The sequence below is a fragment of the Marmota flaviventris genome, chromosome 13 (assembly GCF_047511675.1).
Source record: "Marmota flaviventris isolate mMarFla1 chromosome 13, mMarFla1.hap1, whole genome shotgun sequence".
NCBI lineage: Eukaryota > Metazoa > Chordata > Mammalia > Rodentia > Sciuridae > Marmota > Marmota flaviventris.
Window position 1 is genome coordinate 100725640 of NC_092510.1, and position 27093 is coordinate 100752732.

Here is a 27093-nt window from a genome sequence, read left to right on the forward strand (position 1 = left end):
GCAGAGCCCTCAGGAACAGATGAGGCTGCTCTGCCTCGGCCGGGACTATGGCAGGCGTTTCTCCCACCCGCCACCGGCCCAGCCCTCGGCCGCCGTGCCGCCGTGGATGAGCATCCCCTCGGTGCCGGGCCCTGGGGAAGCCAGACGGGGTGTATTTGAAGTCTCTGTAACTTCCGCTTAATTTTGCTGTGAATTAAATTAACCTGCTCTAAAATATAAAATACACAAAGTTTAAGTTAACTTTAACAAATAAATAAGGACTGGCCCCTGCCCTGGGACACTCTCCTCCGGGAGACGGACACGACGCTGCTCTCTGGGCAATACCGGGCAGGACGCTGCTCTGTGGTTTTCCGGGGCCTCATTCGAGGCGGAACTCACAGGCCACGCGCTCACCATTCAGAGTGGACAAGTCACGGCTCTCGGCACCTTCAGAGCTGTGCTTCCGCCACCACAACTTAGGAGCATTCGCATGTCCCCCACAAAACAGCCTTCGGCCATCTCCGCCCGCTGGCCCCTCACCCAGTTCTCCTGCCTGCCCTCCTGGCCTCCCCAGCCTCCACCAGCGAACCTCCCTCTGCCTCTGTGGCTTTGCCTCTAGGGCACCTCACATACCTGGAGCCACACAGGCTGTGCCCCGTGTGTGTCCTCCCCACCTCACGCTGCCACGACCCTCGCCCTCGGACACTGCAGTCGTCACCATGGAAAGTAGAGAGGGCTCTGCCGTGTGCCACCAGGAAAAAGACGGCAGTGGAAGCCGTGGCTCGGGCTGTGTGGGCATTTAGGGCCCAAGTGCGGTGGCCCGGCAGGTGCACTCATGGGAACGGACACAGCCACTCGATGTCTCAGTCGCAGTCACACAGGACAGAATCCCTGAGCGCTGAGCTGAGTGTGGGTGGGGTCAGGGAGTCCTGGGCAGAGGCAGGGCCTGCGGAGGGGGTGGGCAGAGCCAGCGCATTCCAGGAAGCCGGGTGGAGGCATCGACTGCTGGGCTCCGGGGTCTCCGGATGTTGGGCAGTGGGCTCATCTGGCAGGGCCTGGGCGGCCAGCCCGAGGGAGGGGGTTCATTCCAAAGGTATCCACGGCCCTTGGCCGAGGTCCCCAACCAGTGTCCCCCTCCACGCACCTACCTGCACAGATGAGGTGCCGGGGGTAGTGCGAGGCCAAGCCGGCCACACCCTCTGGACCTCCAGGGGCGCTGGAGCGGGGAGGTGCTGGGAGACCACACCCAGGACTGCCAGTCCTCGGCCTGTGGGCCTGGGGCAGCGGGGCTGCTTCTGCCCCCACCCTTTGTCCATAGGCCGACGGCACCAGGGAGCCGTGTGAACCTGGGGCTGGTATTGATCAGCCCGTGGATCTGAGTGGAAGACAGCCGGGTTCCAGCCCCGCTCGCCACATCCGCTGCCCGGCCTGATGTGACCTCAGGGTCCCTGTCATAGAGTGAGTGGGGAGGAAACGGGTGGCACCCGGGGAAGGCGTAGGAGGGACCGGCACAGCTCAGTGTCTGGGGCTCAGGGATGACCAAGGCCGATGCTCAGGGCCTGGGCAGGGCTCTGACCCGGGGAGCCGCTGCCCTAAAGGCATCCTGGGTGGGCAAAGGCCCGGCCCTCTGGGTCTGTTCCTTGTCTGTACAACGGGGAAACCAATGTGGTTGAAGTTGCACCAATCTCCTCCGTACCAACCCCTTCTGGGGGTCAAGGAGGCGCTTTCCAGAGACCCAGAGACCCAGAGGGTAGAAAGAGCTGCCCAGGTGCCAAGGGGGTCGCAGTGGGCGCTGTCACTGTGTCCCCAGCCCTGTGGGACACGACAATGGCTTGAGCCGCCCCGGCAGGAAGGAAGTGTTAGCTAGGAAGGACGCCCTCCCCTGGTGGCCTCCAGCCGGTCCCCTTGACCCAGGTCCCGGGTCTCCAGACCCAGTGGGGTAGGCCCAGGCTCCGCCCGGCACGGCTGCTTGCCCAGCTCTGGCCTCCCGTGACGCCCTCCTTCCCCGCCCGGGGATGGGCTGCGTCCCTGCTGCCCGGCTCTCGGCACCAGCAGGCCGTGCAGTGTGGTGCCCGCGTCCCCAGCCCCAGCTTGGCTCCTCTCGGGAGGCCTGGGCGGCCCACCTCGGGGCCCTGGAGGCTGGGCACAGGGCTGGCCGCCTCCGCCCCTCACGCTGCTCTCTCTCCCACAGGCTGAACTCGGCAGGCCCCGGGAGAGAAGCTGCAGCCTGCCTGGCATTGACTTCAATTACGGACTCTACATCCGGGGGCTGGACGGAGGGGTCCCCGAAGGTGAGGGGCTGTGCCTGGAGCACCGGGGCCTGGGGAGTAGCGGGAGGCCCACCCCCCTCCCTGGACTCTCCACCCAGGCCGGCCGCCTGGCAGCTGGCCGGGGGCCGGAGAAGACCCGAGGGGCCTCCTCTGAAGGACAATTCAGGCGGGGACACAAGCCTGGGAAGACAAGTGTGGCCGAGACGGAGTGGACCAAGCAGGGTCCAGGTCTGAGCCAGGGCAGGAACGAGGGCCCAGGGAAGGCTGCCTTGCTCTGAGCTGCTCAGGCAGTGACGGACGTCTTGAGGGCCCCGCCGAGGTCCAGGAGCAGGAGAGCCACCCCCTCAGGACGCCAGGCGCCCTGTGGAATCCCTGGGGTGCCGCTCCTGCCCTTTGGGGCTGTCACCCAGCAGGTTTGCTGGGACAGGGGCCTGTCTCCTCTCAGTCCTGGGCCCTGAGTGACTTACCCCAGCTGACCACTGCCCTGTGTTCTGTCCCCCTTCAGCCTTAGGGCACTGGGACGTGTTTAAGCAGCAGCCCACCTGCCCCCAAGAGCTAACCCGGAACTATATCGCCATGAACCGCGGGGCAGTGAAGGCTGGCCTGGTGACCGCCCGGGAGAACATCCTGTACCGGCAGCTCAAGGACATCCGCATCAGCGACAAGGACGACCGGCGGACCAAGAAGGACGCACCCTCCCTGCCCCCAGACATGACCTACGGCATCCAGGCACGGTACGGAGGCTGGCCGGGGGCGGATGGGAGGGCAAGGTGGGGGCTGGCCAGGCAGGGAGCAAACGTGGTTCTCAGGCTCCTCCTCTCTCCAAAGCCCGGCTCCGCGACTCCAGGGGCCTCACAGGGGGCTGTGCTGACGGGCTGTGCACAGGCCACCCACCGCCGCCCAGACACAGGTGTGCGTCAAGACCTTTCTCTGCCCCAGGGGTGGTGACGTGGGGAGGGCAGGAGCAGGCTGGTGCCCTGTACCCCAGCACAGCCCAGGGGGCCAGGCACTGGCTCAAACCAGGAATCTGCCTGTTACTAGCCGCGGGCACCTGTCCTCCCTGTCCCACACCTGTAGGACAGGAGGACAACAGTAGGTGCCTGGTGTTGCTACGGGGCTTTGGGGGCGTAAAGCTCTCTGCCCTCACCTCAGCTCAGTGCCAGGACTTGGTGAGCACTCCACAGACGTCAGCTACTGTCATGGTTAAAATGGCGACTGCAGACCTGGGAGTCATGATGTCCTTAAAAATCGAATTGAAGTCTGACTTACACATAGAAAAGGGCACGAATCGCCCAGGGCTCGGCTCCGTGCGTTTTATGGATGGAAATGCTCAGCACCAGCCACTCAGAGTGGAGAATTGTCTGGGAAAGCGCTGCTCTCAGGCCCTGTGGTCACCATAGATCAGGCGCGTGTCCCTGTGTGCTCTGGCGTGTCCCCGCTAACATCAATGCTCTGAGCTTTGCAGCAGAGACTCGACCAGCCTGGGCCTTAGGCTGGTTGCTTAGTGCCTGAGGACCCACTGTCCACACGGAAACGGGCAGGGAGATGGTAACAACAGCAAGGGGTTGGAGAGCCCTGTGCCCTCCCGTTCTTACCCGCCTGCCCTCCTGGCAGAACAGCCCCTCCCCGGTCACCTCGAACACTGTCCAGTCACCCTCTGGTGCACAGCCTGAGCTGCGCCACTCCCCAGGCAGAGGAGGGCAATGGCTGGGGACTTTGCCCTATTTGCTGATTTGGCCTGCCTGGCACCAGACTCCTCTGTCTGCACAGGGAACCCGCCTCCACATCCCACATCGTGGGAACCCATGTCGCCTTGAGTTCAGGGAGGGGCATGTGATCAGGCCTGGCCTATCAGGGCATCAGGTTCCCCTGACCCAGTGATTGGTGTGACCCAGGCCTGGCCAGTCCATGTACTTTCAAGCCCTGGTCACAGTGGTGGCCTCAGAGGTAGACAGGTGGCTCACTTCCCATGACATGCTGTAAAAGTAGAAAGTGGTCGTATGTGATCAAAACTCAACTTGAACTGCCTTGACTATTGTTCAGGGAATGTATTGGCTCATGAGATGGAAAGGCCTGGGATAGGACAGAGCTTCAGGTATAGCTGGATCCAGGCAGTTGGGTGATGTCATCAGCAGATGGCCTGTCTCTCCAAGTCATGGCTGTGGTCCAGGGCTTGGTCCATTCCCTGAGGGCTTCTTCCTTGCCTGACAAAGTGGGCAGTGGCTATTCCATTTTACATCTTATTCTCTTAGTGGGGAGGGTCTAGGGAACTATACAAGGCTGATGACCAACACTTTTTGGTCCAGTAGGTCACAGGCCTGTCCTTGAACTGACTGCTGGCTATGGCTAGCCAGCCTGGGTCACATGTCAGCCTTGAGCCAATGGCTGAGGCCAGGGAAATCGGATGCCCTGGTGGGCCAGGCCTGATCACTGCCCTCCCTGGAGGCCGACAGAGGAGTCCACACGGTGCACTGGGGCGGGTGGTGGAAACGGTGTAGACTGCCTTCTGTTCCCAAAGTGGGGAGCTCGCTGGGCCGCTGAAGCAGCGGTTCACTCAGAGGGGCTCGCCAGCCCCTTCTCTATCACGACAGGAACCTACAAAGGTCATTGGCATCCTAGCACCGCTCTGGACAGAGAAGTAGAAAAGCCTGCTCCCCACCGCAGCAGCTGCCCCAGGCCCCACTGCCCTGGCCGGTCCAGCTGGTGGGCCCCAGGGCCAACGTCCCAGCCCACCTGTGGGCGGCCCTGCTCTGCCACCCGAGGCCGCCGACTCTCCAACCCCAGCCGCCTTCCAGCCTCCCTTCCTGGCTTCCCGGGACGACTGTCTCTCTTTTGGTGGCGTCTCCACGTTCTGTTTGTTCTGTTCCATTTTTACGGAGGTAGAATTTTCTGGAGGAGCCGCCCCTTTAGCCGTTTCCTGCGCGGTGCAGGAGGACTCCGCGCACTCGCCTGCCCTGCAGCCCTGCGCCCTCACTGTCCCCAGAACCTTCTGCACCACTCAACAGTGACGCCCCGCCCCCTCGCGCGCTCCACTTCCTGTTTCCGGGAACTGGAGGATTCGAGGTCCCTCCTGTGGATGGGTCACACCGCGTCGCCCTCGGGTCTCCGGCGCCTGTCTGCTCTGCTGTCTTCGTCCACCTGTCTTGGCTGAGTGCTGTCCCCACCTCCTCTGGTGGTGCCTAGTGCTGCTGTGAACGGTGCGTGCAGACACCTGTTCTGGGATCTTGAACAGTCACCCTGCTGGGCCACTGGGTGACTCTGGGCCAGTTCTAAGAACAGGCCTGCTGCGTTCCAGGCAGGTGGAGGCCCTCTGGTCCCTCAGGGTCAGTCCACACCCTGGCTTTGCCAGCTTTTCCTTCGCCCGTGGCCTCCGTGTGCAGCTCAGCTCTCACCAGAAAACGTGCCCTTAGAACTTGGAATGTGACGTTGGGGACATGGAAAGTCACTTCTGGGCTGGATGGGCTGTTGTCATTGTCCTTCCCCACCCTGGAGGTAATCCCCAAGTCAGTGGCTCCAGGGCACGCCCGCTCATCGCACTTATATTTCTAAAACGTTTAAAAGTAGAGCTCGGGGACATCAGGATCGCTGGCCGGGAGCCCTCAGCAGAGGAAAGTTGAGAGCCAGGGGGGCCTCCTGAGGTCGCACAGCAGGGTGTTAGCTGAGCCGTCAGGGTCCAGGCTGCTGGACACCCTGTCCAGCGCTCTTTCCTCTGGGCCCTGCCTCTAGTTCATTCAAAGATCTCCGCAAACGCCCAGCGGCTCCTCCTGGGCTTCGGTTTCCCTTTGTCATTGCTCCAGTCGGCTGGGCCTGGAGAGGACCCCCATTATCATCCAGCTTTCAATATAAAATCTTAAATTGCTATAAAGCCAAGTGGCCACAATTCCAGGGCAAGGACGTGATGAAGTGCCCGCTACATCTTCTGTGATGGTAAATGGGCTTTGCATATGCAAATTGAATGGATTTTAAAATGGTATTTAATGACAATTTTCGTAGCAGACATTAACATTAATTGCACAGAAATGAAAATGCTACATTAGGTTGCTGTTAGCAGCAAACATGGTGGCCATAAAGCTTTATCTTTATCAACAGCAGCCTTTCCCCGTGTGACAGGGCAGCTCGGCAAATTGCAGGCACAAGGGCTTTTATGGAAGGGAAATATCCCCCCAAGCAGGCCCGAATCAGCATCAATTTTGCTTTATTTCTCCGTAAATGGAGGTTAAATGGCTGCCGGAAAAGCTTTTACTGAGACGCCCAACCTGTCTGGCAAACCCTCAACCTCCCCACGGAAAGGCACAGGGGCAGCTGAAACTGGCCTCCCGTCTCCATAATGGGGCTATTACTTCAGAGTTACGGGCCGAGGCCCCTTCTCTAACGACCCCCTTTTACAAGGCTCAGTTGTATTTATTCCTTTACTTTAAAAGCATGTTAAAAACCAAATCCGATTACACTAGACTGCCGAGGAATTGCCAGGCCGATCTGGTCCAATAAATAAATAAAGAAACAAATGAGCACTGTTTACTCACGACTACGGTGCGTTAAAGTCTGACTCGATGCACCAAACTCACTCTGAGCTGGGGACGCGGAGCGGCAGAGAGCCCGGACCACACGGGGAGTCAGGCGCCGGCCCCCGCCAGCCCCGGCCCCCCATAAGATCCTCCTGCCATGAGATGAATGTCGGGGAGGGTGCCCATCTTTACCGCCACCTCCCACCCCCTCCGCCTCTCCGTGCCTGACGAGACTCAAACCTGAATTTGGAATTGTGCAATTACTTCCTTTCCAGTTAGCCCCTTTGGTTCCCAATCCACAGCAATTTGTTAGGGGTGCATTTCAACCCATGAGCCTCTTGCTACGAGGAAGCAGAGGCCTAAGCAATTATCTGGAAAATGGAAGCCACATGACCTGTGGTCAGGGCTGGGGCCGTTCATGTCAACAGCAGTGTTTCTTTGGCCAGTGCAGTAACTAAAAAAAAAAAAAAAAAATTAAAATTTGAACAAGGGTCTGGGGTGTAGCTTGGTGGTAGAGCTCTTGCCTAGCATGCATGAGGCCCTAGGTTCATCCCCGGCACCATACAAAAAAAGTTCGAATGAGTTGGCATATTTAAAATATCAGGTCCTGTAAAGCTCTGGGCTTCCTGCTTCTCTGGACAGACTAGAGGCCTGGGCAGCAGGGGTGGGGGCTGGGGCTGGGGTCGGCAGCTCTTGGTGTGGAGCTAGTGCTCTTCTGTGCACCCCAGTCCTCCTGGGGCCTGATTCCCATCATTTGCATTATCTGCCTGGTCCAGGTAGACCCCGAGTTTGGTGCAGACCTGGTGTAGACCTATGGTCTTGGCCTCAGCTCCCTGTGCCTCTTTTTGACCTCTGAGAACAGTAGGGCAGCTACCAACCAGTGCAGCTGTGGGCTGAGCTTCAATGTTGCTGGCCTTCTACGTGCACGGTTGCTAATCCCTCCTTTTTCCTGTGAGTCAGAGGTCATTCTGCACACTCGCAGGCCTGGGAAGGGAGCCTGCAGCCATACAGTGCACCGCCTGTTTGCATGAGGTCTAGCTGGCTCCATGAAGTCCACACCTCTGGAATCAAACAGCTGGAAAGAATCCAGGCACTGTCTCCCCATCACTCTCTGATCTCAGCATTCAAGTCAGGGAAGAATTTAAAATTCTCATTACCAGCATGTAAGGCTATAACACAGATCTCAGCAGACTGTGACCTGGGGTCCATAAACAGATATGTCTGGAGGCCAGATATGTAACTATGAAAGAGGCGCTTAATTATTGATGTGTCTTAATAAGTGTCGCTAATGTTCACATGCCCTTGGCACATCTTAATTGTTACTGCTCCTAATTGGTCCAGCATTGCCGATTACCACGAGTCAGTGATGGCGGGGAACGTCCAGGGCTGAGAGCAGCTGGTGCTCCTGCTGGATGCGGGCACCTAGACTCTCCCACCACCCTGTTGTGGAGCCTCACGCCGCAAGAATGCTAGAGGGAGATCCATCACTCAGTCAACGAGCACACACCCCCGAGCATCAGTGTCTGACAGGGGCCGGATGAATTTATAATGCAGCTCTGCTCTTGCTGCTGTTACTCAGCAGAAACTGTGGAGGGGCTCCGGGCGTCCGCATTAAGCGAGCACGGCTTGGGGGCTCTCACATCCCCAGCTCATAGAAGAGGAGTCGAAGGTCCGAGAAGTGAACTGGCCTGTGGCTGCTGTGCAGGAGGGTGGCGACTAGCCTGGCCTGAATGCCTATGATGGTGACTGTGGCACTCATCTGTGTCCTTAACAAACACAAGGGTGGGGGGGACCTGGCTAGAGATGACACCTGCACTAGAGCGGTGGGGCGCTGGGGCAGGATACAGCGCCTGCACTTTTTTCTTAAATCTTTAGACCTCCACCTGAACGTGTTGGGAGAGCCCCCCGGCCTCCCTTGGGACGCTCACGAGCCAGTCGGCTGATACTGTGGCAGAATACCTGCGGCAATCACCTGGAGAACAGGAAGGCCCTGGCTCAGGGTTCCAGCCCAACATGGGTTGGCCCTGTCCCTGTGGGCCTGTGGCAAGGCAGCAGCTCACCTCATGGTAGCCGACACACACAGAGAGAGGGAGGACAGCCAAGCCCCAGCGTCCCCTGGGGCACACCTGGTGCCACCGGAAGACTCCCACCTAGGCCCTACCTCTTACAGTCTCCACCGCTTCCCAGGAGAGCCACGGCCGGGAGCCAGGCCTTGCGCCCAGGGTTTACCCAGACCACAGCCTGTGGCTTCCTTCACCCTCCATGGCTCCCCACTTCCCCATGAGCTCCACACCCCTCGACGGATGGGGCGTCCGAACCTTCACCACACTAGGTGCTCCGGCCCCTCCTGCTAATCCCAGGATCTGCAGGGCTGACCCCAGGGCCTTTGATGCAGAGGCCCTTGGTAAATGCTCACTGAATGAAGGCACAATTGACATCAAACAGCGGCAGCACCTCCTGTAGAACCCTCCGCTGTCCCTTCACAGGGAGCCTGTCCGGACCCCCCGCCGAGTGCTGAAAACACACAGAAATGGAGAAATAAAAAACCTAAGAAGCACAGAGACTGCTGAGGGCCCAACCTTCCGCTGGCGGCTCTGCCTGCCCTGCATCAGATGCGTCACCAGCCTGACGCTGACATGTCTGAAGGATGGGGAAATTTTACAGCCTGTTAAAAAATGTTTGCTGCCTGACAGGTTTTTTGAATCTCTCTGCCAAGCTGATTTATTTTACAAATTTACAATGGGCCCATCAATCACTCTGGGTTATTTTGTTTCTCCTGGAGCCAGTGGCCAAAATCCAGCCACCCACCAAACTCCTATGAAATAATGACAAGCCCCTTCCCAGAGCCTCTCAAGGGCCAGCTCCTGCCCTGCATCCCGCCTGGGCGGAACCCAGGCTGACCACAAGGGGGAGCTGCAGCCCTCTCCTGCCCGCAGCCTGCGTCCCGCCAGGCAAAGCCACGCGGCTCCGGCCCCTCCTGCCAGCCTCATTTCTCTGTGGTCTCCCCTGGACACTCAAGTCCCCTGGGACGGGGACAAGATCAGTTTTGTCTACTGTTGTATAGGCATCAGCGTCTAGGGCTGGTGCAGCTCCGTGGTGGAGCGCTGGCCTAGTGTGTGTGAGGCTCTGGGTTCCATCCCCCCAGCACCTCAAAGAAAACACGCACACACACATTTTATACATAAACACACATGTATCTAGACGTGTGTGTGTGTTTCAGAGTCTAACCAGATGCATGGCACATAGTAGGCATTCATAAATATTTCTTGTGGTCCAGAACCCTTTTAGGCTTCGAGACAGTTACTGAAAGCCAAAAGGCAGTCTATCGGAAACCAGGAGAAGGGCTGGTAAAGCTGAAGACTCCTGTGTCATTTAAAAGACTGGCCTGTGTCCCTGTTCCTCCCCCCATCTCTGCTTATGTCATAGATTCTTGGCTGTATTAGAGAGGTAGCAAGTGCAAACAAGGGAGGTGACCTCTGCTCCATCTGCTGCTCAGGTCAGCATGAAGTTCAGAAGTGCCGGCACTGTTCCTGCAGGAGAAAGCCCACAGACAGGAGGGTATGCAGAGGGAGCCAAGGGTGCTGCTGGGGCAGGAGAGGGAGACCTGTGTAGGGAGAACGCGGCAGTGAGGGAGGAGCGTGCAGAGGAGACGCAGCAGCAGCAGCAGCTACCTCCACAGCCCTGCCTGGGGGTGTGCTCAGGGCCTCAGCAACTGGCCGCCAGCTCCTTCTTCTTCTTCCCTCTTCTCCTTCTTCCTTCTCCTCCTCCTCCTCTTCCTTCTCCTCCTCCTCCTTTTCTTCCTCCCCTTCCTCCTCCTCCTCCTTTCTCCTCCTCCTTTCTCCTCCTCCCTCCTCCTCCTCCTTTCTCCTCCTCCTCCTCCTTTCCTCTTCCTCCTTCTCTTCCTCTTCCTCCTCCTCCTTTCCTCTTCCTCCTTCTCTTCCTCTTCCTCCTCCTCCTTTCCTCCTCCTCCTTTCCTCCTCCTCCCTCCTCCTCCTCCTCCTCCTTTCTCCTTGTCCTCCTCCTTCTCCTTTTTGTTGGCCCTGGGGATTGAGCCCAGGATGTTGTACCACTGAGCTCATCCCCAGCCCTTTTTATATTTTGAGACAGGGTCTCACTGAGTTGCTTAGGGCCTCACTGAGTTGCCGGGTCTGGCTTTGAACTTGCGATCCCTCCTGCCTCGGCCTCCCGTGTCACTGGGATCCAGGCTGCACCAACACACCTGTCTCAACAGCCCTTTCTGAGGAGCACAGACCAGTGGCCTGGCTTTCCCTGAATAGCTCCATAGCTGTCACCGCAGCTCTGTGTGGCCGGCTGCCCACCATGCCGCGAGCCCTGAGGAAACCGAGGCCTGGAGAAGCTCTGCCCCTAGCAGGCGGTCGCAGGTGCCTAGCAAGGTGGGGGCTCAGCCTGGGCCCTCGCCCAGAGAGGCCAGAGCAGGTCGTGGAGGGGACGTTGGCCGGCACCCCAGGCCTGTCACTGTGCCACAGGGACCACTGCTGCTGGTCCCGCGGGGGTCCCTCCTCCTCGGGCCGGCCCGCTTCCCTGAGCCTGGATCTCGAGGGCCCCGGTGGGGAGACAGGGGCGAGAGGAGGTGGTGCTTGGGGCCCATTCCCAGGAAGCCCGCTGTCCCGCCCGCCGGCTCCTGCTCCGCTGCAGCCCTGTTGCCAGAGCCAGGAGGCACATCTTTCACGCCTTGCCCTGTCCCCTTTGGCTCTCCGGTGGCCCAGACAGAGATTTATTCCTGGCCCGATGCTCGTGGCATCCAGAGCCGGCAGGGCTCGGGAGGCGCTGACGGGCCCATAATGGATAAGGCTGCGGCTCCCCAGGGGCCTGTCCAGGCCCGAGCCCCATCCATCAGGAGCTGCTGGGTGCCAAGGTCAGCGCTAACGAGGCTCCTGGCTGCTCCCCTCGGGGTCTCCACAGCCGCATCCAGCACGCTGCAGCTCTGCTTTTGATTTTCCAGAGCTGGGCTTTGCTCATACCAGGGGGAGAGGAGCCCTCCAAGTGCTGGCTGGCCCCTGCCTCTCCCAGCTCCTCACAGTGTGGGGGTTGCTGGGCGCAGGTCACTAGCTTCTCTGGTGACAAGGTGGCCTGTGACACAGGGCATGGAGCCCACCAGTACCCCCAGGAGCCCCAGGAAGAGCCCAGCTTCAGCCCCACACATCAGCCCACAGCCTGCCACAGGCTTCACAGGATGGTGCACAATGCTGAGGGCCCCCAGCTCAGCCCCCCCCCCCCCGCTCAGCCCCCGTGGAGGCCAAAGTCCAGTTCATGCTGGACCCCAGAGCCCTACGTGTGCTCTGATTGATGACAACACCAGCCCCCGACTTCTCCAGCTCCTGTGGGGCAGGTGCTGGGCTGTTGCCTCATGCACATCATTTCACAGGACCCCCCAGGACAAAGCTGTTGGCACCGAGTCTCTTAGCTCCGTGTTACAGACAGGAAAACTGAGGCCGAAGCTGAGACAACCATGCATCCAGGAAGTGCTGGTGTTGAGAGTTGATCTCAAGCCCACAGGGGCGCTGGGCACGGTGGCTCACGCCTGTAATCCCAGCAGTTCGGGAGACTGAGGCAGGAGGATCGTGAGTTCAAAGCCAGCCTCAGCAAAGGTGAGGTGCTAGGCAACTCAGTGAGACCCTGTCTCTCAATAAAATACAGAATAGGCCTGGGGATGTGGCTCAGTGGTCGAGTGCCCTGAGTTCCATCCCTGTTCCCCCTCCAAAAAAAAAAAAAAGCCCACAGGGGCTAGCTCTGCCCTGTGCCATATGCCGGCATCATGCCAGGTGTCTGGGACATGGAGAGGAGGATGAGACAAAAAGAGGCATCTCAGGTAAGGGCCACGCATGGGCTGCCTCTGGGTGGCAGGGGAGGCCAGCTGTGAAGCCTATATGAAGCCTCCTTTGGCTCCAAGACCCCCTCCCCGTGGTCCTCCTACCCCTGGCCTCTCCCTTGCCTTCCCTCCTGCTGGGGATGCTGCTCCCTACCCGGCCCTTCCCAGGCCTCCCACACTTCAGCTCCCACGTGGTCACTACCTGTCCACCTCCTGCCGCCAGGCTCGGCCGGGCAGTCTGGTTTCCTTGCTGCTGCATTTCCAAAAATGTGGAGCCCAAGCCTGGAGCCTGTCGACTGACAGCATGAGAAGGAGCAGCAACCACCCCCAGCCACCCCTGCTCACGGAGAGGCCCCACCCCAGGGCCACTCTCCTGGGGCACAGACTCTAGTTGGACTCAGCGTCTCAGCCACGGGGGCCTTTGAAAATCGCTGTTTGTTAGTTCCTGTGGCTTCTGGAACTAATCACACAAAGTAGGTGGCTTAAAACAGCAGGAGCCCCTTGTCTCTCAGCGTGGAGCCCTCAAGCCTGGATTCAAGGCACAGCCCTCCGGAGCCCCCTCCCAGCTCCTGCGGGCTCCAGCCCCCGCCTCCGTCTTCACGCGGCCTTTCCCGTGTCCATGTCTCCTTGTGTGAGGATGCTGGTCACTCAGGGCCTGCTCGGATCCTCCAGGGTGGCCTCATCTGACGACTTAACTACGTTGACAAAGACCCTTTTCCAGATAAGGCCCGGTTCCGGACGTGTCTTCTGGGAGCCACCATCAGACCCACTGGAGAATAGGAGCATGTTGACCTGAACGGGTCGGAACGCCCTGCCCTGTGGCCATCCTCAGGAAACCCTTTAGAGCTGTGTTTCTAAGTGGCTGGGCCCTGGGCCTCACTACTCACCCCCTTGGGTGTTTCTGAGAGCGACATGAAGTCTGTGATCAGGCAGGAGTCGTATGGGGCTCCAAGCTGGTGGGCACAAGTGCCCAAGGGGACTCTGATGTTGACCTAGGAACTTTCCAAACAAACAGAAACGTTCAGAAGCTACGTGACTAACCCCCACCTCTCAGGTTCAACAGATGTCACCGTCTGGTGGCATTTGCTCCCCACCCTTTCCTTTGTTATTAAAGAAACAAAATATAACAAAGACAGAAGCCCCTCTTCTCTGGGGACCCCTCTGAGCCTGGAGTGCCGGTGTCTGCAGACAGGCAGGCTACACTCTGTCCCTCAGTGTCCACCAACCATGTGGATCAGCTGCTGTGGTTCTGTCCCTCTAAGTCACACTGCATGGTGGCCCGACACGTCACCCTGGTCCACTGATCGTCCACCTTGATGTGTGGACATCCTAGACTTCTCGCTACCCCGTGACATCGAGGCCCCTGCAAGGCACCCTGCATACCTGCTGCGTGTGTGCGATTCCTCGGTTTGACATCGTAGGGGAACTGATGGCCGACCGGGGCCTCTCCGTTTATGATAGACACCCAATTGTTCTTGCAAGCGTCTAAGCCATCTGCACCCCATATTCTCTGCTTTCCTACTTTGCTAGTATCAGCAGGTAACAGTGAGGAGATGCTCTCGTCTATCCACCTGGGCACACAATCGGGGGCGTTCGTGGTCACCTTGGACAATGGAAACCAAGGCACACTGCCCACAATCCAGCCCCCTAACTCCAGTCCACTGCTCTTTCCATCCCTGTCACTACTTCCCTGTAGAGATGCCCACCTGGTTCTCACCTGGCCCCAGGCACAGTGGACTGCCGTCCAGAGGCTACGTCCCAGCCATCTCCCCTTCGGGCTCATCCAGCAGCCCCCGGCCTTTGCTGCCCTGCCGCGGGGCCCGGCGTGGGAACTGCTAATTGAATTCACCCTCGTCAAAACTGTTAACAGATAACAAATGACCTCTTACACAAATTTAGGAGTCAGGACTGCTGCCAGCCCAGCTCCCTGCCCATCATCAGCCTCCATGTGGATCCACAGGCCCAGAGGTCCTCCTGCTAATTAGCTTTCAGAACCCTGCCAGGGAGGGCGGCTGCCCACGTACCACCCCTTCCTCCCCTGCCCCATAAAGCCAGGCCTTGGCAGAGCAGGGCAACCCAGGAAAGGTGGCCAGGGGACAGGGTGGACAAGGGACTCCAGCAGCCCCCCCAAGGCAGAGCCAACCAGCCTGTCCACCCCAGTTTCCTTCAGGGGACAGACATGCTGCTGGCTCTCAGGCCGAGTCCTCTGCAGGGGAAATGCTCGGAGGTGCCACCCTCCAGGGGTGCCAGGGACATCTATGCCAGGACCAGGAGGGTTGGTGTGTGGGGCTCCCTTGTTAACATACAGAGCCCGGGGGGTTGCAGTGGCCAGCAGAGGGCCAAAGGCACCTCCACTTTCCATGAGACCCCGGGTGATTCTTACTCTTGAGGCTGAACATCACAGGTGGACATCAGGAGGGGGGGAAAGGCGACCCAGGAGAGGCTGGCCTCTTCTACCTCTGGGGCTGCAGGACCTGAGGGTCAGCTCTCCTCTCCAGGGCTGCAGAAGGAATGCCCTGGGTGTTCCTGTCCTTGTGGGCTCCCTTTTCCATCTAAAAATGAACTAAGCCAGTTGTGGCGGCACACGGCTGTCATGTCAGAGATTTGGGAGGCTGAGGATGGAGGATCACAAGTTTGAGTCCAGCCTTAGCAACCTAGCAAGGCCCTAAGCAACTTCATGAGGTCCTGTCTCAAAAAAAAAATTCTTAACATAGGAGTGAGATGTAGCTCACTGGTAGAGCTTCACTGGGTTTGAACCCCAGGACCACAAAGAAAAAAAAGAGAGAGAGAGAAAAGAAACAGACATAGATCCAAGAGCCAGGGCTGCAGCTTCCCAAGCCTGCAGTACAGAGGGGAAACTGACCCTGGGCAGGACAACAGGGAGAGTGGGGACTGGGCCAATCAACCCTGTGCCGGGCTTGAGATAAGGTGCCAGAATTGTTTTGTTGTTGTTTTAATAAGAGGCAGGGTGTGTTGTGCCCAGGCTGGGCTGGGATTCACAATCCCCCACTCCTCCTCCAGACGGGCTGGGACTGCAGCACACACCACCCAGCCCCGCTCAGCCCCTTGCCGATCGGTGAGCATGGGAGCTCAAGTTGCCAGATAATCCCACGCCTCATTAGGAGAAAGCCAGCTGTTTGGATTTTTATGTGAAGTCTTCCTGTTTTTAAAAAATGGGTGATTTCACAGTTTTTAAAATGCTATAGGCAAAACTAAGCCTGCTTCGGGCCACACAAAGCCGAGGGTCTGTGGTCCTCCACCACAGCCACTGCCCAGGGGTGACAGGGTGAGTTGTCACTCAGGTCAAACTCCCGTTTCTTTGTAAATGGAATGTGGGTGACCTAATAGCTTCTCTCTAGTAGCTTTCTTGTAAGGACGAGGCCACCTGGCCTCAGCATGAGTGTCAGTCATCATCCTGGTCCTGTCACCATGGGGACCCAGGATCCCTGTGTTATTCCACCACTGCAGGGGACTGATGGAGCCGTAGCCTTGATACCTTGCCGGCAACGCTGGTTGGAATTGCTTTTTGGGAATCGGGCTGCCGGCTGCAGGCAGGAGCCAAGCGCTCAAGACGGCCCTGGCGGTCACTGGACAGTCAGACCCAGGCACACACCCTGGGGCCTCCGGTCCTGTGCAAAAGAGAAGGTGCCCCCAGGCCTGAGCCGGCTGCTCTCCCATGTCCAGGAGCACGAGGGCAGTCTACAGGACCCACCCCTGCTGGGGACGCCCCCAGGTGGACAAGGAGCCCTCAGCGGCCTGGCCATGATGGGTTGGGTTTGGATCAGAACCTCTGAGAGAAGCCCAGTCCACCCGTCTCCTCCCTCTTCCAAAAGCAGAGGGTCCACGTCAAGGCCTGTTCTGATCTGAGGAGATGGCCGGACTCGGAGGCCACTGTCCACCCCTTCGTCCCCTCGAGGCTGTGTGGACACCCGCGCCGGTGCCTCCCCAGCCCCAGGCAGCTGCAGACCGCTGGCATATTAGAGATGGATTTTAATTTCATTTTAGCAAAATAGCTGTCTCTACTGGAAGACGCGATGGAGAGCCAAAGAAGGACCCGTCTGGAGCGGAAGCGCGTTCGCAGACCTCTGCGCTGTCATTGATTTTCCAGGAAGAAAAAAATCGCCTCTGGCTACTAAACCGAATTAGTAGTCACTGATGACCAATTATTTCAGCCCGCTGCGAACCGGGAGCCGCACTGAAATCCGGTTTGTCAGACCCGAGCCTCCCTTCTGAAACACCTTTCAACAAATGTGTACCTGAGTCCCTCAGAAGGAGCCTCCACCTGGCTCCCGCCAAGTTCTCCAGCTCCACAAAGTTTTAATGAGCCGCGAAGATGAAGATGAGCTGCCATGAAAGGGCCCTCTAATCCACAGGGCCCTCCTGGCAGGAGCGCGGCAAATCAGAGCTGTCAGCCTCAGCCGCACGCCGTGTCAGGCTAATGTTTGCAAATGATAATTTCCACTCCCTCGCACGTCCCTGTCCCCGGTGCCTTCATTGGAGATCAACCCCTGGTCTGGGGTATCAATCGCCGGCTGCGGCTGCGCGGACGGGTTTGAGTGAACTAATCTGAAGTTTCTCCAAGGCCTGCCCCTGAGTAGCGCTGACTGCATTTCATTTCAGTCCCCGTTTTCCGCTCTATTAGACTTAATTTTGACACGGTTTTGTGGCGAGCAGGGGTGTCGGGTGGTGAGGAACTTTTCTGAGGGGTTCCTTCCAGGTTATTAGCAAATGATTTGCTGGAGCTCCTGGCTGGGGCCCTGCGGTGCTGCTGAGCTCCGCTCGGAGGCCCAGGCCTGCCCACAGCCCAGCTCTGAGGCTGGACGAGCCCTGGCAGCCTGTGGGCCTGAGACCCCTGGGGGTGGACAGGAGAGTGGCCTCTTTCCCGGGGAGGAAACAGGGCTGGAGAAGTCCAGGGAGCGGATTTGTAGAAACGCCTGGTTTAGCTCCACTCCCTGGGCGCAGAGCAGGAGTGATGGAGAGGCCAGCCAGCCCCCCTGCCCCGCCCCCTGCCCCCAGAAGACATGGGCCCAACAGGCCGGCTTTGTGGTCAGGAGCAAAGGGCTTTGGGGTCAGAGGGACCTGGACTCAGATGGGGTCCCAGGCCTGCAGCCTGGCTACTCTACAGGTAGGAGCAGACCCTGGGGACACTGATTCCTGAGCCTCCATTTCCCCATCTGGCAGTGGGCAGCGTGGGGCTGGCGGTCATCTGCACCTTCCTGGTCTTGAGGAACTGCTCTGCAGGGGGGGTACCTGGCTCCTGACTCACCCACTCATTTCCCCTCCCTCCATTGGAGTTTCTAATTCCACTTCCCTTAGCCTCCTTCTGCTCACCCCCAGAGACCCCCCCAGGGCACAGAGGACACTCCCTGGACACTCACCTGCACTCCCTCACCCTGTCACTGCAGGGGGCAGGGCTGCGGGCTGGAGCCTCCCAGGAGGGGCCCTCTCCCCCAGCTGTGTGGTCTTGAGCAGGACAGTGCGCGTCTCTGGGCCTCGGGTGCCTGTCTGTGGAATGGGGTCCGCCTCAGTCTCAAGGTGCGGAGGACTGAGGAAGCAGGCCGGAGGCTCAGGGCAGTACTGGGGTCTGCGGGAGCTCCTGGGTGGGCAGGCAGGGTCGGCCGGGGCAGTGAGAGACGTCCTTCACCTTCTGCTGTCTCTTTCCTCCCCCTGAAAGACCCTGGACCCTCAAGGCCTGCCCACCTCCTCTCACCCCAGCCCCACCGGCCCTCACTGCAGCTCCTTAGAGCTGGCTGCCCTGGCGCCCCTCCGCTGCCCTCCCTCAGAAACCGCCCTCAGCTCCCTAGCGCTTTCCCGTGGGCCTTCCTGACTCCGCCATCCTGCTCAATCTGCTCACTGTCGTTCTCCTTTCAAAGCCACCCTATTGAGGTGTAGTTTCGACAATAAAATGACCCACACACCCTGGGACGAGTTGGGATGTGCATCTTGGTGTCAGTACACTTCCATCCCCAGTGCCTGGCCCCTTCCTTCTGCCCCTCCCAGTGCAGGTCGGCCTCCTCCCCGGGGGCGAGGAGCCTGGACCGTCTGGGTGGCCACACACCCTCCAGCTGCGGGAGGGCCTCAGCGGGCCCTCAACCCTGCTCCTGGCCCAGGGCCCAGTGCGCGGGACCATCGTCCATCACATGGAAGTTCCTCCACAAGCTGACCATACTTTTAACATGGTCTTAAAGATAGAAATTGGATGGGACTTCCCTAGTTCCTTGTCCCCGACTTTGGCTTCAGGGGCCCCTCTCGTTTATCCACAGGAAGGGGCCAGCCACTTCCGCTGCGTCTCCTGCCCTGGCAGGCCCTCTGCCCTGGGGCGGGGGTGCCCTGCTTCCCCTTGGCAAGGAGGCCCCAGGACCTGCTCCGCTCCGCGGACTCAATGGCTGAGTGTCCTCCTGCACAGACAGGAAGGAACCTCACGGCACCATGCTGCCTGGTGCGCACCTGTGCAGAGGACATCAGGGCCCTGTCCCATCACCTGTTCCCCGAGGACCAGCTCATGTCTTCCCAAGACCCCTTCTGGGCGATGCAGTCGAGGAGGTCAGCTGTCCTCAGGACAAGCTCCAAAGGCTCTGGGGCCGCTCTGCTCATCTGCGAAGTGTGGACTCTGTCCCGGGCTGGAGGGTCACAGTGCACACCCGGTCCTGAGAGCCTCGTGTCCAGGTGGACAAGAGCCAGTGCCAGGCCGTGGTTCATTCCACACTCACCTGGGCTTGTGCAGGGTTGAGGGAGGCCCCAGGGGAGAGCCCTGCCAGGCAAAGGGGGGGGGGCGCGGGGACACCAAGGAGACCTGGGGCAGACCTGGGCCCTCTGGGAGGAGTGGGAGAGGGCTGGATCCAGGTCTCAGAAAACAGTGCTGTCCGTCCCGCAGGGCCACAGGGGCTGAGAGACGGAGGGGGTAGGTTCGCATTTTTTTTAAGATTTTTTTTTTTTTAGTTGTCAATGGACCTTTGTTTTATTTACTTACACGCGGTGCTGAGAATCGAACCCAGGGCCTCACACACGCCAGGCAAGGGCTTTTCCACTGAGCCACAGGCCCAGCCCTAGATTTGCATTTTTAAAAAAGCCTCAGCACCTGTGGGAGGGGGTCAAAGGCCGTGGGGGTAGAAGATGGGGCTATTCCAGGGTCCAGGGTTAGAGGATGGAGCCTGGGAAAGTCCGGGCTCCTTCATGAAAACGGCCAACCCCCGCCCCCCACCCCTCCACCCCCCACCCCCCCCACACACCCCCGCCTCTGTCTGCAGCTGGCTCCTGGGCGATCTCCTTCAGCCTTAACTGCCTGCCTTTTTCAAACTTTGATTTGGATTCTCTGAGTTGAAGACCTGAAGCTGGAGGGCTGGTCCAGACTTTGCTACTTGAGTGTGCTGTGTGACCCTGGGCAAGCCATTTGACCTCTCTGGACTTCAGCCTTCTCACTCCCACCTTTCTTTCCCATGCTCATTTAGTGAAGATAAATAATTAAGCTCTTCTGTGTGGACCCCTCCAGCTCCTCGAGAGCAAGGCGCAGGAAGGATGTCTATAATTGTTACCACAGGGGCCCTCACCCGTGGCAAAATCATTCATTTAGGAGATGGGAAAAAACGCATTTCTTGACAACAAAGAACCATATTTACTTTTCAAAAACCAACTGAACACATGGTAAGAAACTCAGTGGAAAAACAAAAGCAAACAGGAAAACCAGCTTCTAAAGACGCAGCCTGGTCGGGTCAAGTAGGTGGGAAGAGGCTCACAGTGCCCAGCTTCTCCTGAGCAGGGCCCGGCTGTACCAAGGACCATCCCATGGACCCGGACAGCGGGGTCCCCCTCTGCTGCGCCCCGTGGGGCACTTGCTGCCCAAACTTCCTGCCGGGCGCTCAGATCCAAGGGCAGTAGGGGTCTAGGTGTGGCAGGTGGGGTAGGCGTGGGCCTTGGCAGGGCGTCAGGGACGCCGTCCGAGCTCCCCGCACTGGCTGTGTGGCCTCAGCATGTCCACGGACCCTTAGACTGGGAATTTCTTACCTTTGTTTACCGTGAAGGAGTCAAACAGCCTCTAAGTGGACAGGGCCCTGCCTGCCCTGCCCCGACTCCTAGCAGCGCTTGCCTCCCCAGGGCCTCCCGCCTGCTGGCCCCCCCCCCCACCGTCTGCACTCGCCGTGTGTGCGTCCCTTTCTACTCCGACAACCTGTTTTCTCACCCTTGACCTTTGTCTTGTGCATCTTCCTGGGTCTTCATGAATACAGCTGCGTATTACTTCACCACGAAGACCACAGGTTTACACCATGACCAGCGTGGTGGACAGATGGGGTGCCCGGGGATCCGGGTTCACCTGAGCCCTGCCCACAGGGCCTGTCCAAACTTGCTCCCAGGGCCGACTTTCTGCGCCCCTTGTGTGAAATCTCCCAGGCTTTTCTAGTCACTTCTAGTTACGAAAGATGGTATCGGTGCCCTGGTGAAGTAATCTCAACTGCCTGCTCCCCAGGCTGGCTGCCCTCGGGCAGGGCAGGGAGTGAGCTGCGTCCATCCCTCCCTGTCCAGGTCCCAGGCTCCAGGTGGGCGGAGGGCTTCACACTGGGCTCCTATGCTGCTAGCGCATGGCCCCTTTGCCTTTATGGTATTTTACTCAGTCGCCTTCATTTGTGCTCTGAGAGACTGACCGAGAGTGTGCACTCCCTGTTTTGGTGTGTGATCACAAAATGGTTTGGGAAGCTGATATTTGAGAAGTTCTGGAACGTTCTGGTGACTTCTCCTCGGTTGGGAGAAGGCGTGTGTAGACTGTGGCTGGTCCTGATTCCGGTGGCACTATTCAAGTCTTGCAGACCTCCTTCAGCCAACGTGGACCGTGTGTAGTTTCTTAGAAGAAATCAGTGATCTTGTTTTGGTGTGCACATTTATGGGTGCACAGTTGCATGTAACAATCTCTGCTAATCTAAAAACCATCTTGCCTGCACGCGGGATCAGCTCCGGTTGTCATAGTTCTGGTGTTTATTCAAGTTTGAGAGAGGCTTTAAGGAAGAAAGAAAAAAAACTTCACCATCACGAATGCGGATTAAAGCCCCAAACTGGATGCTTAATTGTAATAGGAAAAGAAATCAGAACGAATTACAAATTTGAACAAGCTGACAAACACCCAACCACAAACATCCAGGAGAATATATTCTTTTTTTTAAAAAAAATCAGATGCCTAATACATGCATTGATTGTTTCCCTTGGGTTTCTTTAAGTCCATACTCTTTGAGTACTTTTTGTGTGATTGAAATTTTAAATATTTTTCTATAGAGGAGAAAGCTATTTCAGTCTTTCCTCTAGTTTTATTAAAAAATATCTTCTTGCCTTTACAACATTACTTTGAAATAATTGTAAATTCAGAGGAAGCTGTAAAAATAGCAGAGATCCCGGATGCTCCTCCCACTCCCCTGATGACAGCTTTGCCTACCCGTGGTGCCATACGGAAACCACACCTGGTGTGGGCAGCACCGGGACTTGAGCATCTCACACGCTCTGAGCACTCCTGTCACATGTAGAGGTTCACATGACACCACCAAAATATGCCTCTCTTCTATCACCACAAAGATCCCCTCATTCTACCTCAGATCGGCGGCTTCCTACTATTTTCTGCTCCCCAGGAAATTCCAAGAATGAATATGTGTGGAATCATATGGAAAGCCACCTTGAGACTGGCCTTTTTCATTCAGCATAGGGCGTAGAGGTCTGGCCAAGCCATTTCATGCATCAGGAATTGGTTCCTTTTCATTGCTGAGTACTGCTCTGCGGCATGGCGTACCATAGTCTGTTTAACCATTTACTGAAGGACATTTTGGTTATTCCAGTTTGTGTCTACTACAAATAAAGCTACTATGACATGTGTAAATATACGTCCCCGTCTAGACTTAAGTTTGAATTTCTCTGAAATAATGGCCTGGAGGACAGCTGCTGGGTGTATGGTCAGTATACATTCGTTTTTAAGGAAACTGCTGAAGTCTCGGCCAGAGAAGCCGTGCTGTTGACACCCCTGGCAGTGATGCGTGAGAGGTGTTGTTTCTCTGGGTCCCCGTCAGCAGCTGGAGGGGTCACTGCTTAGTGTCTTACACACACTAACAGGCGCGTGGTGGTGTGTGATCATGGTCTCGTTTGCTTTTCTCCCGTGGCCAGAGGCGCTGGTGCTATCTTCTTTGCCATCCACGTGTCCTCACAGGGGTCTCCCAGGGCTTCACCCATTTTATAGCTGGATCTCCTGCTGAGTTTTGGGAGTCCTTTGCCAGGTTCGTGGTAGGCAAGTGCCTCTCTCAGCCTGCAGCTCGTCTCCCCGTCGTTATGGGGTTGCTCACAGACCATTTCGTTTTGAGGAATTTATCAGCCTTTTCTTCCACAGGTCCTATTTTTAGCATCAAGTCTAAGAAACTCTTCACCTAGCTTTAGGTCCCAAAGACTTCGTTCTGCATGATCATGTGAATGTCGTACAGTTTTACATCTTAGAGTTAAACCTGGGATCCTTTTGAATTAATTCTCATATAAGGTGCAAGACTTAATGAACTTTTTTGCTTTGGCATTTTTGGGGGCGGTGGGGGATACTGGGGATTGAACTCAGGGGCACTTGACCACTGAGCCACATCCCCAGCCCTATTTGGTATTTTATTTAGGGTCTCACTGAGTTACTTAGCAGCTCACCATGGATGAGGCTGGCTTTGAGCTCGCAATCCTCCTGTCTCAGCCTCCCGAGCCGCTGGGATTACAGGCGTGGCCACGGCACCCTTTTTAAAAAAAAAAAAAAAAAAAAATTGTTTTTTTTAACGTAAGATGCCCAGTGCTCCAGCCCCATTTGTTAAAAAGACCACCATTCCTTGATTGAACTGTAAAAACCATTTGCTTCCTTTAATTCATTATAACTCATTTGAACCACTCTTTTCAACACACATGATTATGGAGAGGGGCACGGTGAGTCCACACCACATAAAGCCATTGGCATCCCACGGCCAAGACCAAACGCCGTGGGAGCAAGACGCATCCACGGAGGGCACTTGATGAGGCCAGTTGTAGGATGAGCTGGGTGAGGGATGAGCTCCGAGGAGCTGATCCCTGAGGTCAGCTGAGACCTGAAAGCAAACACCTGCCCAGCAGGAGGAAGAGGATCCAGGCCAAGGCGGGGCCTGGGGCAGGGGGAAGGGCCTGGGGACGGGTTGGAGGGGTGGCTGGGCCCTGCGGTGCCTCTGGGTCTGGTCTGTGGAGCCGAGCCCCGAGGGTGTCTCAGTGTGACTGTGTCTGGGTTCCCTGCGTCAGGCCAGCCTCGGCGCCTGCTTATCCAAGAGCCGCCAGCTGGCCTTCCAAAGGCCCGGCCGTGGCCACCGTGACTCACAGCATCGCCACTCCTCCCGCCCCGTTCACAGTAATAAGAGCCCCTGGCCGGGGAGGACACAAAGGCGGTCAGCGAGCTGCGGAGGCTGCCAGGGCCAGCCCGGTGACGGATGCAGCCGGGTGGCGGGAAGACAGCTCCTCGGGCTGAACGGCCTCTGGGGGTGGATATTTTGAGATCACGCTCTAGTGTCATTAGAAAGCACAGCTATAAATTAGGCCGCTCAGAAGCATGGGGTGTGTAATAATTAAGTAATAAAAGTCACCACAGGGGTAAAGGAGCCAGAAAACAAAGAGCCCCTGTTTGTGGATGCTCACAGGCTGCTGTGGGGCGGGGGGAGCCCAGCTTTCAAGGTTTCCGAGCCTCTGCTCGGAGAGATCCAGCTCGGCCCAGGCCCAAGGAGACCCTCACGTCGGGGAGACTTGCCAGGGCACAGCGGGTGGGCAAGCGGGGTGGGTACCGAGGGTCCCGTCCAGCTCTGCATCTGTCCCTGGCGCCACACACCCCAGCATGGGGAGGGGCCAGTCAGGCGTGGAGCAGGCCGGGCCACCCAGGGGTCGCTTCCAGCACAGCCTCTGCTGGGCCCCGTCAGACAGTTGGCTCCGTCACTTGGGGGATTTTTGCCTTGTATCATGTGTCACAATAAAAAAAATGAGGATGATTGGGCTGGGGATGTGGCTCAAGCGGTAGTGCGCTCGCCTGGCATGCGTGCGGCCCGGGTTCGATCCTCAGCACCACATACAAACAAAGATGTTGTGTCCGCCGAAAACTAAAAAAAAATAAAGATATTAAAAAATTCAAAAAAAAAATGATGATGACGCTGGTGGTCCCGTTCAACTGACCATCCACGTGACATTTCCATCAGCCTTCCTTCCACTGGTCATTTTAGTGGCCACCGGGACATTAGCTAGACCCACTATTTCTTTTATTATCATTCTCTTAGAGTAATAAAATGTTTTATTGCTCTTGTCTCTTCCCATCTAATCTAAGGATTACTAGGTATCTTTTTTATTTTTTTGATATCAGGGATTGAACCCAGGGGCACTTAACCACCACTGGACTAGGTCTCTAGCCCTTTTCTTTCTTTTTAATACTTTTTATTAGTTGTCAATGGATTTTCATTGTATTTATGTATAGGCGGTGCTGAGGATGGAACCCAGGGCCTCACACATGCCAGGCAAGTGCTGCACCACGGAGCCACAACTCCAGCCCCTCCGGGCTTTCCTATTTTATTTTGAGACAGGGTCTCACTAAGTTGCTGAAACTGGCTTTGAACTTGTGATCCTCCTGCCTCAGCCTCCAGGTCCACTGGGACTATAGGCGTGCGCCACCACCCCTGCTGCTAGATATCTTGAAAACATTTTTTTTGACTGAGACATGAAAACGTAAGACTCGTACATACCAGTGGCACCACGTCATGTTCTCATACACGTGTGTTTAGATCAGGCTCAACATTTCTGTCTCCCCAAACATTCATCATTTCTTTATGGTGAGAACTTCCCAAGTCCTTCCTCCAGCTTTGGGAAGTGGGTACGATGTCATCAACAGTCACCCCAAGGTGCACGAGCCCCAGGGCACGGGGCCTGTTCCTGATCGCTGCAGCTCAGTGCCTATCCATAGCCTGTGACCATTTCACCAGGAGAAGCTAACTGTGACTTCCCACCAATTCGGCCATTCCCCCGGAGGCCAGGAGCCTGGATCTGCTGCACAGAACTCCCCGCATTCCCCGTTGTTCCCTGCTACGCGGTCTGCCCAGGAAAGGCAGGGGGCGCTTCTCCCTGTCCTCAGGTAAACGGCTCCGTGAGGTAGCATCCCCAGGCAGCCTGCCCCACCTCTGGGCCCGTCCATCCGGCCCTTGAGATCTGTTGCCGTGTCCCCTGATGGCCTCCAGGGCCTCCCTGCCTCTGGCCCCACCCGGGACCTAGTGAGCCCTGGGGATGGTGCTTCCCAGCCGGGCCTGCTCCTTAGCAGGGAGAGCAGGGTCAGGCCCAGGCTGCTGGGCTGGGACTTCTAGACCTCTGTCTCTCAGTGGGCAGAGGAGGAAGGCTGATGAGTCTTTCTCACCTCTCTGATTTTATACTTGTACTTCTTTTCTCTAATACTGAGAAACCTTGCTTTCTAATGGCATTTGTACAATTACTGATTTACTTGGTCCTTCAATGTAAACATGACGGTTTCAAAATGACATGGACGTGATCATCAGCAATGGGAGCAGCTTTGGCCTTCCCTGGGTTCTTCTCGCCCCCAGGGTCCCACATGAGACAGACTCTGCCCGAATCTCTTTTGAAATTGCTTGAAATAATTCTGACAAACAGGTCCATTGCTTCCTGCTGTCATTTAAAGCAGGTGCTGATCTTTCATCTTCACTTTATTTTGTCACAACTATTTTCTTTATAAAGCACTTTTTCCATGCTTCCAAAGTAAAATCCATTGCAGTCTATTTAGAGTTCCAGCTTTCTTCTCCCTCACCCCATATTTTGATAGTAAATTTTGGTTTATCTTTCATTTTTTTCCTTTTGAAAATAAAAATATACACGTGTCATATGTATATATGCATCATACATATAATGTGTAAGCATTATGTAATCATCATGTAATGTGTAAGCATAGAATTATAAGCATTATAAATCATATATATAACATTATATGTACAGTAGTATATATGCTACATGTGTTAATATGTACGTGGCATCCCATGTAATTTATTAAGGTACATATTTAGCTTTCTCTGACTGACCCTAAATTCAAAGCGGGGACGAGACCAGGGAAGCTGGCGGTTGGTAGTCAGGTCCTGGCCCGTGGGGTGATTGGTAGGGGTTACTGTTAGCACTTCTGTAGCACAGAGCAGGCTCACCTCCTACAGCACCACAGCTGGCTCCCCCGGTGGCTGCTGGAGGTGACCGGCTGGTCCCCGGGTTGGTCACTGTAGGAGATGGCCTTGCTTCCAGGGCAGGTTGCTTCAGAGTGAGGGTGGGATTCTGGTTGTGGGTTCAGTCTCTCCATCTGCGTAGAGATTGGCAGTTAGTTTCCCCCACCCCAGGACATGAAGCCTGTTGCCACCAAGCCTTGCAGCTGGGCAGGCGACTTGCAGTACCACCCCCTGTGTTCTGGGACCTCACCCTCCCCTTTGTCCCCAGGATGGGCACAAGTGTGTTGCAGTGTTGGGAAGGGGCCACACAA

At 56.9% G+C, this 27093-nt stretch overlaps 1 protein-coding gene across 2 annotated transcripts in view; it reads left to right on the plus strand.

Moving 5' to 3' along the window:
- Cfap77 (cilia and flagella associated protein 77) overlaps positions 1–27093 on the plus strand; it is a 119942-nt gene that overhangs the window by 64653 nt on the left and 28196 nt on the right. Inside the window, exons 4-5 of one of the 2 annotated variants that reach the window (XM_027945412.2) lie at positions 2164–2270; positions 2755–2983. In XM_027945412.2, coding sequence (XP_027801213.1) covers positions 2164–2270; positions 2755–2983 — 336 coding nt within the window. The remainder of the gene's footprint in view (positions 1–2163; positions 2271–2754; positions 2984–27093) is intronic. The other variant, XM_027945421.3, reaches the window with a different exon arrangement.